Genomic DNA, 13,070 nt, shown 5'->3' on the forward strand with positions numbered 1-13,070 from the left:
GCTTGTGTAAAATGAACCAGCCATGGCTTTAGAGAGGCTATCATTCTGATGTAGCTTCTGTGTTGCCTGTGTCTAGTTGAGTGTCTGAGTGGGTCAAGCAGACAGTTTCAGGGTCACCACCCCCACCTGACCTCCACAGTTAGTGGGCTGCAAAATCTGACTGTGTAGAGGAAGCAACGTCTGAGCTGCAGGCTGAACTACTAAACCACTTAACATGACTAAAAAGATGCTTCCTGCTTCTCTACACAGCTGCCACCAATCAAATGTGTTTTTTTTCCCTGACCCTGCCTCTTTTCCTCTCTCATCCCTCCCTCCAACTTTATTCATCTCTATCTCTCCATTCCTCCCTCTCGTCACCTCTTTCTGTTTCTCTGTCTCTCTATCCATCTCTCTCCCCCTCTCTCTCCCTCCCTCCCTCTCACTCCCTCTCTCTCTCTCTGTTTATCCCCGTGTTCTCAGACTCCTCCCTCTGTAGAAGTACTGCCGTCCACTCAGCCTCTCTCCACTTCTCAATTCATCTGAGCTCTTAAGCCAGCGATCGTCAGTCCAACACCAGGATCAGCCTTCAACTTCTCTCCAGGTAACAACACCCACTCTCTGAGACACATGTTGGATGGAATTAGGAACACCTCACTCCCTAGGATGTGAAATAACCATTTTGTGAGCAGTGATCTTATTCTATAATGAATGTTTCAGACTGATGAGGATGATGGTGATGATATAGTGATATAGTAGGCTATATAGTCTAAAAAGTGGTAATCTTAAATATGTATGTCAGAGTACAGATGTATCCCTCACTCCGGCTGTCACCCTCGAAAAAAAACAAAAAACAAATCGTTTATGACTAGACGACTTCCTCGCTCGTTAGGCGTCTGTACGGCCATGCTGCTACATAATAAGCAAGCTATGCTTAGGCCTATATATGAGCTTTATGAATACATACATGAAATGAACTGTATAATGTAATGGTTAGACACTGACGTTCTGTCACTGACCGTTTAAGCACCTCAAGCACTAACATGATCTACGGTAACAGTGGGGAGTGAGAGGTGGAAATTCTCCTGCTCTAGTTGACCTCAGTTGGCCTTGGATGGGTGTGTGTCAGCCTCTATTTCCTCAGCATCTGCAGGAAATGCCGCACAAAGGTTATAATAACAACATAATAACATCCACCCACAGTACTGTACGTATGCACAGCTGTAGTAAGAGCTAATATCCCCGTGTAATAACCTACACCGTACTGATCACATTCATCTGTCATTTTCATCATCGTCAATGTCTTTTCATAGCCGTCATGGTTATTCTTAAATACCTTCTCTAGTTGTCACGGTAACTGAAGAATGGTGTGCATGGGGGTGGTCCTCATGTTTACTCACATGCAGATTTGAACGTGTTAATGTTCTGTTCCATGGCCTCCTGTAGGTAGCATTAGCTTCCTCAGTCGTGGTCTACTGGGTAATTATACGATGAAATGCAAAGCATTTCCTGTTTATCCTGTGAGAGAACTGACAGATAAGGGCCTCTCGGTCTGTCTGTGTCGGATGGATGGATGGATGGATGATGGATGATGGATGATGGATGGATGTATGGATGTATGGATGGATGTATGGATGATGGATGGCTGGATGGATGGATGGATGGATGGATGGATGGATGGATGGATGGATGGATGGATGGATGGATGATGGATGGATGGATGGATGGGTGGGTGGATGGATGATGGATGATGGATGATGGATGGATGGATGGATGGATGGATGGATGGATGGATGGATGATGGATGGATGGATGGATGGATGGATGGATGGATGGATGGATGGATGGATGGATGGATGGATGGATGGATGTTTATTCAGCGAAGTCCTTGCGCTCGTATGTTTTCACAATAAACCAGACTTAACCTTTTGAGCGAATCTTGGTAAATCCTTTTTTACTAGATCAGTAATTTCCATTACGGAATTTCCTTCCGATGGCCTTTGTGTGGGCCGAAAACGTCACACTGTGATGCTTTTAAACTGAACAGAAAATGATGATTCTAAGCGTTTAATCGTTGATTTCTGACTCCTATCACTGTTGGAGCCATTCTAATGTGATGTAATACTCACAGCAGGCGTTAGCCGATGTCCTAGAGTAGATACACTGACCACAGGGTGTGTCCTGGCCATGTCAGCTGGTCAGCTGGATGTGTGGTTGGGCAGTTCCCTGGTGGGAGGGTCTTTGCATTCTTTTATCAGTCGCAATACACTGCTGGAGCATAGCCTATACCTGTATGGCTATCTACATTAGGCCCTTCGAGAAAGAGAGAGAGACTACAACTCTGGAAAGTTGGAGGGAGGGATGAGAGAGGAAAAGGGGCAGGGTCAGGGAAAAAACACATTTGATTGGTGGCAGCTGTGTAGAGAAGCAGGAAGCATATTTTTAGTCATGTTTAGTGGTTTAGTAGTTCAGCCTGCAGCTCAGACGTTGCTTGCTCTACACAGTCAGATTTTGCAGCATATTTTGGAGGTCAGGTGGGGGTCGTGACCCTGAAACTGTCTGCTTGACCCACTCAGACCCTGTCTAAAGCCATGGCTGGTTCATTTTACACAAGCCAGAGAGAGAGAGAGAGAGAGAGAGAGAGAGAGAGAGAGAGAGAGAGAGAGAGAGAGAGAGAGAGAGAGAGAGAGAGAGAGAGAGAGAGAGAGAGAGAGAGAGAGAGAGAGAGAGAGAGACTACAACTCTGGAATACTGTTCCTTTTGTAAAGTAGCCTACCCTATCTAGCCTGTAGTAAGCGCATGCACTGTATCAGGCCATGAGTTAACCTAGAGGTTTGTCATGTTATTTGTTCTCTTGCGTGTTCGTAGTGTTTTCATAAGATCTCCGCACCGTGACTCCCCAGGATGCCGTTCGGCGGGGGGAACAAGTGCGGCTGCTGCCAGAAGACCGTCTACTTCGCCGAGGAGATGCAGTGCGAGGGGAAGAGCTTCCACAAGTCCTGCTTCCTGTGCAGTAAGTACCGCCGCGGGGTCGACCCGATGGCTACCGGAATGTGCGACTACTCGGATCTGACGCGATCCGCCGGGGTGGAATGCGGAGTATTTGGACGCGGAGTTAGGCTCGCTCTGTTTGGCATCTATGCCCTTATTTGGAGGCAGAGCCGGCGTATCACACCGGCCCATATTCGGGAGAGGGAAGGTAGGCCTGCTGTACAACAGCCCACCCTTCCAGAGCAGTGCTTGATGTGGCTCCTGTCTTATTTCACCTGCAGATCCATGACGTAAAACATTACACTAGGGCGGTGGTGGTGGTGATGTCACGGGTTAGTGTTTGTGTCAAACATCTGGTGATGAATGGTCTCACTGTAGAGGGTCTACCACACAGAGACGCAGCCATGTGAGGCTAAAAGTGTGGAAGGATCCTTTAATTCCAGTGTTGTCTTTAACATCAGGCCTGCTGCTGATAACGTCACAGGAAATAAGGACTGTTAAGACTGATAGGATGTATACAAGTGAGAAATTCAGCAGATGTTCTGACGCAGTGACTTACTGAATGTGCGGTCAACTGCAAACTGTAAAGTAGGCTACTGTCTACTGTAAGATGTGTTGCGTGGCTTAAAAAAAGTGAGTAAATCCGTTGCCTTAGGAAAATGAAGTAAAGGAACTTATTTGTGAGAGTAATTTTCACAGAAACACAGATAACTAAGTTTAGTAAACTAATAACCTGCGCCACAGCGACAATTCCTTCATTCATTTTTTGGACTTTTGGATTCCTTCATTCATTTTTTGGACTATGACTACACAAAAACTACCAAACTGATTTGTATGAAACCCGTTGGAGGGCTGTATCATGGGCCACCTTAGAACCCCTCACATGTTGGTGGAGATCCAAATCATGGGCCGGATCCAAGAATGGAAACAAAACTTAGAATATAGCCACCTGTGTGAGGGTGCTGGAGACACAGGGTTTGGACTGGGGTGTGCGGCGGGGGGGGGGATTTGTTACTCTACTTGCACAAAGGTCATGTTTACCTGCCTGAAAAATAAAATAGTCCATTCGGTCACATAATTGAAACAACATGACTAGCACTGTGGACTGAACAGAATCAAATATTTTGACAAATCTGACAATTGAACATTCTTTTTTGGACTAGAAATACGCAAAAACTACCAGACTGCTTTTCATGACACTCAGAGGAGGGGTGGAGCATGGGCCAATTTAGAGCCCATTCAATTTGGCCGTGCACAGAGCCACGAAATGCATTCAGGGGCGGAGGTCTGTGCTCTCTGAGCACCATTTCTAGAAATGTAAGCATGTAAGAACAAAAAGCAGAACAAACTCAGTCAAACTGGGTCATGTCAACAGAGCAGCAAAAATGAAGTCAGACGAACGTACTGTATGTTTCTACGTTAATAGGGCGTCATATTTTACAGTGAAGACAACATCCATATCACAATCACAGAAAAAGATACACATCCGGGACTGTTTGTCTTTTGCCAAGAATGTGATCATCCTATCGTCTCCGGAGGGCTGATAATGTCGTCTCCTGTCCCTCCTCTCTTTCCTGCCATGTCCCAGTGGTCTGTAAGAAGAACCTGGACAGCACCACGGTGGCCGTCCACGTGGACGAGATCTACTGCAAGTCCTGCTATGGCAAGAAGTATGGGCCAAAAGGCTACGGCTTCGGTGGGGGAGCCGGCACCCTGAGCATGGACACTGGGGAGGGCCTGGGAATCACACCTGAACAGTAAGAGAGAACTGACACACACACACACACATCTCTGCTCTCCTACTCTCTTAAATAGATAAACCGTACAGTAGATACTGCACCCTCGCATCTCTGTACATCGATGAACAAGATACAGTGTCACCTTTCAGGTCAGATAGCGCCATTTTGGGTTGCAAACAGCAGCTTATGACCTGACCGTCAGCTTACAGGCCGTCTCTCTTTTTTAGGGGGTTGCCGTTCTGTGGTTCTACGAAATAGTTCTACTCAAGCACTCTTTATGACTTACACCTCAGCGCTGTAAACAACATAACCATGTCAAATATACAACATAACCATGTCAAATATACAACATAACCATGTCAAATATATAACATAACCATGTCAAACATCCGCCCACAATCGCACAGTAAAATCAGACCCACTCAGCACAACAGCTACAGTGTGGAAGTGTGTAAATATCAGTAGTAGTGTGGTACCGGTGTAGGAACTGTGAGATTGTGAGATTGTTCTGTCCCCCTGCAGGCCGGTGGCCCACCGCCCCACCAACAACCCCAACGCCTCCCGCTTTGCCCAGACATCCGGCGGCTCGGACGTGTGCCCTCGCTGCAGCCGGGCCGTGTATGCCGCGGAGAAGGTGGTGGGGGCGGGAAACGTAAGCGTCCGCTTTCAGCCGGGGTTTGACCCGATGGGAGACGTTATGGGGGAGGGAGGTACGGGCGCGGTTCATGCAGGTGTAACAGGCGGGTATAAGGTGGGGGAGGGGGGCACTCACCTTCCCCGTGGGAAACCCAAACAGTCCCCCTGAGATCCGGAGGGGTGGGGGGTACTTGGGGGTTTTAGGTCACAGTCGGGGTTACTCACCCTTCAAATTCAAATTGTATTTCTCACATACACAATTATACAGTTATACAGAGTACAATGCGCAGTGAAATGCTTAAAATACCCATCCGGCAAACACAAGTTAAGAGAATAAACAAGCAATAGTTTAAAAGATTAGTACATCACACAAGCGCTGTTCAGATAGAACCTCCGCTACACAGGCTCAGCACGTCTCTACCCAAATATCAATTATGTACTCGGACCCGTCCTCCGAAACAGAGTTCTGAGAATATCCTGCCTGTGTTGTTAAACTGCAGGGAATGAGGGATGTGTGTTGATTTTGGCCTGACAGTGTTGCCTGACCCCTCTCTCCCCTTCTCAACCTCCACCCCCCTCCTTCCCACCCCCAGTCCTGGCACAAGAGCTGCTTCCGCTGTGCCAAGTGTGGAAAAGGCCTGGAGTCCACCACCCTAGCTGACAAAGATGGAGAGATCTACTGTAAAGGTCTGGCCTCTCTTTGACTCCGTACTGTATCGACTGAGACTTTGCTGACCCTACTGTAGTGTTGTTACTCAGGAGACACAGTGGTGTTTCTGGGTAAATGTAACGATTGTATACCTTGTATACTATAAAGCCGGCGGTATACTTGCTGTAGTGTTTAACAATACGCATAAGTGCATATTTACAGCCAATAGGAACGCAGGAGATGCGTGGTAGCCATTTTGTGTGTGTACACGTAGTTAAAAGCAAGTATTCCGCAGGCTTCAAAGGAAGGGAAATTAAAGAAAGGGAGAGATCCAACATCCAGGGATAATTATAGGTTCATATTCAGTTGCTGGGTATTTCTGCTCTGCTAAGCGCTCTTTTCTTTCACAGGTTGTTATGCCAAGAACTTTGGTCCTAAGGGTTTTGGATTCGGACAGGGAGCGGGTGCTCTTGCACATGCTCAGTAGAGCCCTAGCCGACCCGCTCGGGACAGAGGCGAGGAGGACTGCGTATCCCAGGGTGCATCAGTCCAGCTACAGTCTCACTCTCTGGCTACAGGCACAGAGGCATAATGGCAGCACTCAGCTCACAGATTACGTCTAGCTTATAAGCCAAAGCTTCAGCTCAGCACTGTAGCTTCAGCTCCCGATGCAGCCAGTCTCATTCCAGCGCCTCGGCACTGAAAAGGTTAACGTCTGACCTATAGACCCTGCGAGAGAACAGTTAACAGTTAATCTCCATCTGGCATGTTGACCCAGACTTATGCATGTATTCCTGTTGACTAGACGAGCTTGAAGCTTTTTTCTTCTTTTCTTCCTTTCTTTTGTACAATGTGAACAAAGCAAGTCGCAGCTGCAATAAGGAGACACACCCTGCTTTCAGAGAGGCCTGTTTGGCAGTCGTTGGGTTGTTTGTCCAAGAGGGTAATTTATGACACGCTCAGGAGTGTGAGAACTGTGTCTGAATGGAAAAGGAAGGAGACAGTGAGATCTTTTAATGCCTCTGCCTCGATTCACTTTGCCTTGATTCAAACTCACCGCAGAATGGACCAGATACCGAACGTTAAAGTGTCCTTCATAATGACAGCAAGACTATACAACATGAATAAAACATGAAAACTGTGTGGTGAGTGATGTCATTATTACCCAATGAGATGGGATGTGTTAACCACGTAAACAACAACAACAACAACAATAACAATGCCATAACAATGAGAGCCTGCTTGTCCTTTACATCTTCAATCACACACACCTAGATAGTTCTACTGACATAAACATAACGTTGGGAAATGTGTGTTTGGTAGATTTTTACTCTGTTGTAACAATTCTTCTTGGCAATTACCAATAAATTGTATACCATTGGAAAGCTTGTTTATTTCCCTTTGGTGCCCCATTTGTAAGGAATATGTATCTGTGGGATGAGCAGCACAGCTGAGTATGTGGGGTGCCCCCCGTGAAAAATGTGAAATCTTCTAATCAAATGTCAAACAGCTTATGCTGCTGTTGCTATTGACTCTTGATTAGTCCTGGCTTGATTTGGGTGTCATGTTCGCATGAGATTGATCTCTGATGAGATGTCACCGTCAGAGTGCGCCAACACAATAGCCAGCCGTATTATCATGATGGTTACCAAAACAAGGGGGGAGACTGCCAACTATTGAGGGGAACAACAGGCCCCTGTCTCTGCGCGCTCCAACGGGGCTGGCACAACAGGCATGACACCAGACAGCTGTGGAGGGGGGGTGAGGGTGAGGGTGGGGAGAAAGCTGTGTGGGCTACAGCTGTTCAAAACAAAGACTACTTCTCAAAAAAGACAAATAACATGAACATAACCATCATGTCAAGAAGAGTGGATTTGCGATTGAACGGCCAAAGTGTTTTCTATTATAAGGCTGAGGTTCTATTATGAGGGGCGCATGCCAGATAAACACCCCTTTTGTCTTCCTACAGTATCCTGTGCACCAGTCAGCTCTCTATTGGCTAATGCAATGCAAGGCTGGCCAATGAGCTGCAGTCTGCCCCTATGTACTTTCTACTGGAATTTTTGTTTCATGTTCTGTCCACAGGGAAGAAATAAAGGGATCCACCACTTTATAAAAGTTTAGGAACGCCTGGTTAGGGTCAAATCTTTCCGATGCTGTACATTGTTTTAACTCTTCCATAAATGAATAGGATAGGGCACCTGAAATAGTACGCTGTAGTATCATAATGGTTGAGGTAACCAGGCCTACTATACAATCCCCCATGCACTATAAATAAATGTCCTTCTGTTTCGAAGAGTAAAGTAAAACAAACAGATTGTGCCGTCATATGGAAAGGGGTGGTGTAATCAGCTGTCGCGCACGGATAGTCTAGGTCTCAGATGTCATACATTTGACCAGGCAGATCAGTATCTGACTCGTGGAACGTTCTGGAAAATTAGTGGCAGGATCAGTCGGCCTGTCACGATGCTAACTTAAGAGTACTGAGTTTAAGTACAGGACGCTGAGCATAGGAGCCAAAAACAAACTTGCTTTAATCCAAAAGAAGGTCCCACAAAGGGTAACAAAGGTACAGGAGTCTCCTAGAAACATATGAGGCTCGAATGCATGGCAAAACACAGACACGTCTTAAATACAGATACAGGTGCATGTAATCAGCAACCAAACAGGTGAACCCACTTAGGGTGAGCCAAGCCCGAATCAGTCCACAAAATCCAAGTACGGTGCACTCTGCCGCCATCTGCTGGACATCTTGGGACACTACGGCGCAGTGCTGACAGTGCCCCCCTCCCGACGACCACCTCCAGGTGGGCCAGGTTTGAGAGGGTGGGCGCGGTGAAAGGCGCGGATGAGGCCAGGATCCAGGACGTGCCGGGAGGGCACCCATGAGCGCTCCTCCGGGCCGTAGCCCTCCCAGTCTATCAGGTACTGGAGGCCCCGCCCCCACCGCCGGGAATCCAGCAGCCTCCGGACGGTGTAGACCGGGCCACCAGCGATGACCCGCGGAGGGGGCGGCAGCGGGGCAGGCCTGGACAAGGGTGAGGAGAATAGAGGTTTCAATAAGGAGACATGGAACACCGGTCTCACCCGGAGAGTCCTAGGAAGTTTGAGTTTGTAAGCCACCGGGTTAACCCTCCTCTCCACAGGAAACGGGCCGATGAACCGGGGAGTGAACTTGGTGGCTGTGCGCAGAGGCAGGTTCTTGGTGGAGAGCCACACTTTCTGTCCAGGGCGGAACGTCGGGGTAGGCCGTCTCCTGCGATTGGCCTGGATTCGATGGCGTTCGGTGGTGCGCGTAAGCGCAGCACGGGCCTTTTTCCAGGCCTGGCGGCACCTGGCCACAGCAGCATCCGCAGAGGGGACCGCAGACTCGGACTGTTGAGAGGGAAAAAACGGTGGGACAAATCCATACTGAACCTCAAAAGGGGACATACCGGTGGATGACCCACTCAGTTGGTTGTGGGCGATTTCAGCCCACACCAGCTTCCGACTCCAGGCATCCGGATTGGATGAGACCATACAGCGCAAGTATTTCTCCAGTTCCTGGTTCACACGTTCCGTCTGTCCATTACTCTCGGGATGATAGCCTGAAGAAAGACTGACAGATGTTTCAAACAAGGACCAAAATGCACACCAATACTTGGACATGAATTGGGGGCCTCTATCAGAGACAATGTCACTTGGGATGCCATGGTAACGCACCACCTCCCGGACCACCACATCGGCGGTTTCCTTCGCTGAAGGCAGCTTAGGTAAAGGGACAAAGTGGGCAGCTTTAGAGAACCGGTCCACGATTACAAAAATCACAGTGTTGCCATCAGAAGGTGGTAGGCCTGTGATGAAATCCATCGAAATGTGGGACCATGGTCGATATGGGACCGGCAGGGGGTGAAGCAGGCCTGCCGGGGCTTGGTTCCCTGACTTCTGTGTAGCACAGACTGTACATGCGTGGACATATTCCTCAATGTCGCTTCTCATGCGCGGCCACCAAAAGTGGCGGCTAACTAGCTCTACCGTGCGGGCAGTCCCCGGATGCCCCGTCACTGGTGAGTCATGCCCCCACTGTAGAACATCAGAGCGGGCGTTGAGTGGGACATACAGATGGCCCAGGGGTACTCCACCAGGACCCGGATCCTCCTCTTGCGCACGCCGGATGGCGTCCTCCAGGGCAAGCGTCACCTGTCCCACCACACAGCTGGGGGGAATGATGCACTCGGGGACAGGGTCAGTAACATCAATGTCATACTGTCGTGATAAGGCATCAGCCTTGGCGTTCTTGGTTCCGGGGCGAAACGTGATGATAAACCTGAATCGGGTGAAAAACAGAGCCCACCTGGCTTGTCGGGGGTTCAGGCGTTTGGCTCCACGGATGTACTGGAGGTTTTTATGATCCGTGATGACAGTGAATGGGTGGCGTGCTCCTTCTAGCCAGTGTCTCCATTCCTCAAGCGCCCGTAGGATGGCCAACAGCTCCCTGTCACCGGCGTCGTAGTTCCTTTCAGCGTCACTGAGCTTGCGAGAGAAAAAGGCACACGGGTGAGTCTTATTGTCCATACCTGACTTCTGGGAAAGCACGGCTCCAACTCCAGAACCGGACGCGTCCACCTCCAATACAAACGGTAGGGTAGGGTCAGGATGCCTCAGCAGGGGAGCCGACGTGAACTGAGCCTTGAGGTGCTCGAATGCCGCTTGTGCCTCTGGGGTCCATCTGAGTTTGGTCGGTGCTCCACGGGTCACTGCTGTGATGGGTGCTACAATGGAGCTGAAACCTCGGATGAAACGACGATAGAAGTTAGCAAATCCCACAAAACGTTGTACCTGTTTGAGAGTGGTAGGAACCGGCCAGTCCAGTACTGCTTGCACCCTGGATTGGTCCATGATCACACCGTCAGGGGAGATGACATACCCCAAAAAGGAGGTGCGTGTAACATGGAACTCACACTTCTCTAGTTTGACAAACAGCTGATTGTCCAGTAACCGCTGTAGGACCTGCCGGACGTGCTGACGATGTTCTGTAAGGGACTTGGAGAAGATGAGCACATCATCGAGGTAAACAAACACACTGCGGTTGAGGAAGTCTCTGAGCACGTCGTTTAAAAAGGCTTGGAACACAGCGGGTGCATTAGTCAGACCAAACGGCATCACATAGTATTCATAATGTCCACTAGGGGTGCTAAATGCAGTCTTCCACTCATCATTCTCTCTGATGCGGACCAAATGGTAAGCGTTCCGCAGGTCTAGTTTGGTGAACACTGTAGCTCCTCCAAGGAGGTCAAAAGCAGAAGACATGAGTGGCAACGGATATTTGTTTTTCACTGTGATGTTGTTCAGTGCTCGGTAGTCTATGCATGGTCGTAGACCACCATCTTTCTTGGGTACAAAGAAGAATCCTGCTGACACGGGTGAGGTCGAGGGCTTAATAAGCCCATTGGTAAGGGACTCACTAATGTAATCCTCCATGGCCTGAGTCTCTGGGACGGAGAGAGGGTACAGTCGTCCCCGGGGGGGAATAGTGTTAGGCAACAGGTCAATGGCACAGTCATAAGATCTGTGAGGGGGTAGTTCTGTAGCTCTAGTCTTACTAAACACTTCAGCTAAGTCATGATACTCGGCAGGGACTGAAGTGAGCTCAGGAGATGAACAGGCAGCGGAACACTCCATCACAGGTGTAAAATGATTGGCTGAAACACACTCTGAGCTCCATGACAAAATTGCCCCAGTGGACCAATTGATTAGGGGGTTGTGCTTCTGGAGCCAGGGAAACCCTAGTACCACCATGTCATGGTGGGATTCGACTAAAGCCAAAGAGATAGTCTCTTTATGTGAACCAATCTGTAGCGATAAGGGGCGCGTCATGTAGTTGATCTTACCGGAGCCTAGGGGTCGTCCGTCGAGTGCCTGTATTCTCACAGGATTGGGAAGAGCCATGACCGGTAGACCGAGGCGTGTGACCAGAGCAGAGTTCATCAGATTCTCCTCTGAACCGGAATCGATCAGCACAGTGATTGGGATGTTCTCAGGGTTCTCTGGGGTCCAGGTGAGTTGAGCACTCAGGGATAGGCGCTTAGCTGGGTTGGGGGACTGAGATCGGACCAAACTGCTCACTAAGCTGTCCCCTTCCCCTAATGAGCGTTTTCGTTTCCCTGCAGCTGGGGGCATCGGTCTCTGTAATGACCAGCCTCACCGCAGTAAAGACAGCATCTCTCTCTGCGGCGACGCTCTCTTTCAGCAGGTGTGATGCGGTACCTGCCTATCTCCATAGCCTCCGCTTGAGTGGGCTGAGCAGCGGGAGCTGACGCGCTCTGTGGCGAACACACTTGGGGCTGTGCGGAGTTGGGAAGCCTGCGCTCACGCCTCCTTTCGCGTATGCGCTGATCGAGGCAGATAGAGGTGGTAATGAGCTCATCTAAAGTGGCACCCCACTCCCGACTAGCCAAATCATCTTTGACCGCCTCAGACAGGCCGTTATAAAAAGTGGTCAAAAGTGCTTCATTGTTCCATTTACTCTCAGCTGCCAAGGTGCGGAATTCTATAGCATACTCAGAAACGGCTCTGGCCCCTTGGCGGAGCGTGCTGATGCGGCGTGCTGCTTCTCTGCCACTCACAGGATGGTTGAAAACCTGGCGTAGTGCTTTAGAGAACTCTGCTGCATTAGCACAAAGTGGGGAACTAGCCTCCCACAGGGCAGTAGCCCACACTAGAGCTTTACCTGAGAGCAGAGAAATCATAAAAGCGACCTTAGCTCTTTCTGAGGGGAACTGATCTGGCTGCATAACAAAAAACAGGTCACATTGAGTCAAAAATCCCTGACAGGTCTCTGGGATGCCATCATACCGCTCCGGTTTCTGAAGGAATGTCTTGCCGCCTGGGGGGTTCTGTTGATGCATTTGCTGTGTTATCCAGGTCTGGATCTGCTGGATTGAGGATCCTTGGGTCTTCAAAGCTCCGAGCACTTGGGATAGGCTGATGTCCGCTCCTTCAGCGCCTGTTAAACTCATGTTGATGATTCGAGCCTACTGTCACGATGCTAACTTAAGAGTACTGAGTTTAAGTACAGGACGCTGAGCATAGGAGCCAAA

At 49.2% G+C, this 13,070-nt stretch overlaps 1 protein-coding gene across 2 annotated transcripts; it reads left to right on the forward strand.

The window, feature by feature from the left end:
• Nucleotides 1-467: 467 nt before the first annotated feature.
• LOC311310894 (cysteine and glycine-rich protein 1-like) lies at nucleotides 468-7,333 on the forward strand. 2 transcript variants are annotated; one of them, XM_084440481.1, is made up of 6 exons: nucleotides 468-580; nucleotides 2,880-2,989; nucleotides 4,556-4,724; nucleotides 5,229-5,358; nucleotides 5,936-6,029; nucleotides 6,402-7,332. In XM_084440481.1, the coding sequence occupies exons 2-6, from the start codon at nucleotides 2,881-2,883 to the stop codon at nucleotides 6,476-6,478; spliced, it is 579 nt and encodes a 192-aa protein (XP_084296607.1). In that variant the 5' UTR covers nucleotides 468-580; nucleotide 2,880; the 3' UTR covers nucleotides 6,479-7,332. The 2 variants fall into 2 exon arrangements, with proteins under 2 accessions (XP_084296607.1, XP_084296608.1); XM_084440482.1 differs by having other exon boundaries at nucleotides 526-580; nucleotides 2,845-2,989; nucleotides 6,402-7,333.
• The last annotated feature ends 5,737 nt before the right edge of the window (nucleotides 7,334-13,070 follow it).

The sequence above is a fragment of the Borostomias antarcticus genome (assembly GCF_949987555.1).
Source record: "Borostomias antarcticus genome assembly, chromosome: 7".
Classification (NCBI taxonomy): Eukaryota; Metazoa; Chordata; class Actinopteri; order Stomiiformes; family Stomiidae; genus Borostomias; species Borostomias antarcticus.

Coding starts and splice junctions, on each gene's coding strand:
- LOC311310894 (XM_084440481.1), top strand. CDS start 2,881: ATGCCGTTCGGCGGGGGGAACAAGTGCGGCTGCTGCCAGAAGACCGTC. Junction 2,990..4,555: donor CAAGTCCTGCTTCCTGTGCA/GTAAGTACCGCC, acceptor GCCATGTCCCAG/TGGTCTGTAAGAAGAACCTG. Junction 4,725..5,228: donor CTGGGAATCACACCTGAACA/GTAAGAGAGAAC, acceptor GTCCCCCTGCAG/GCCGGTGGCCCACCGCCCCA.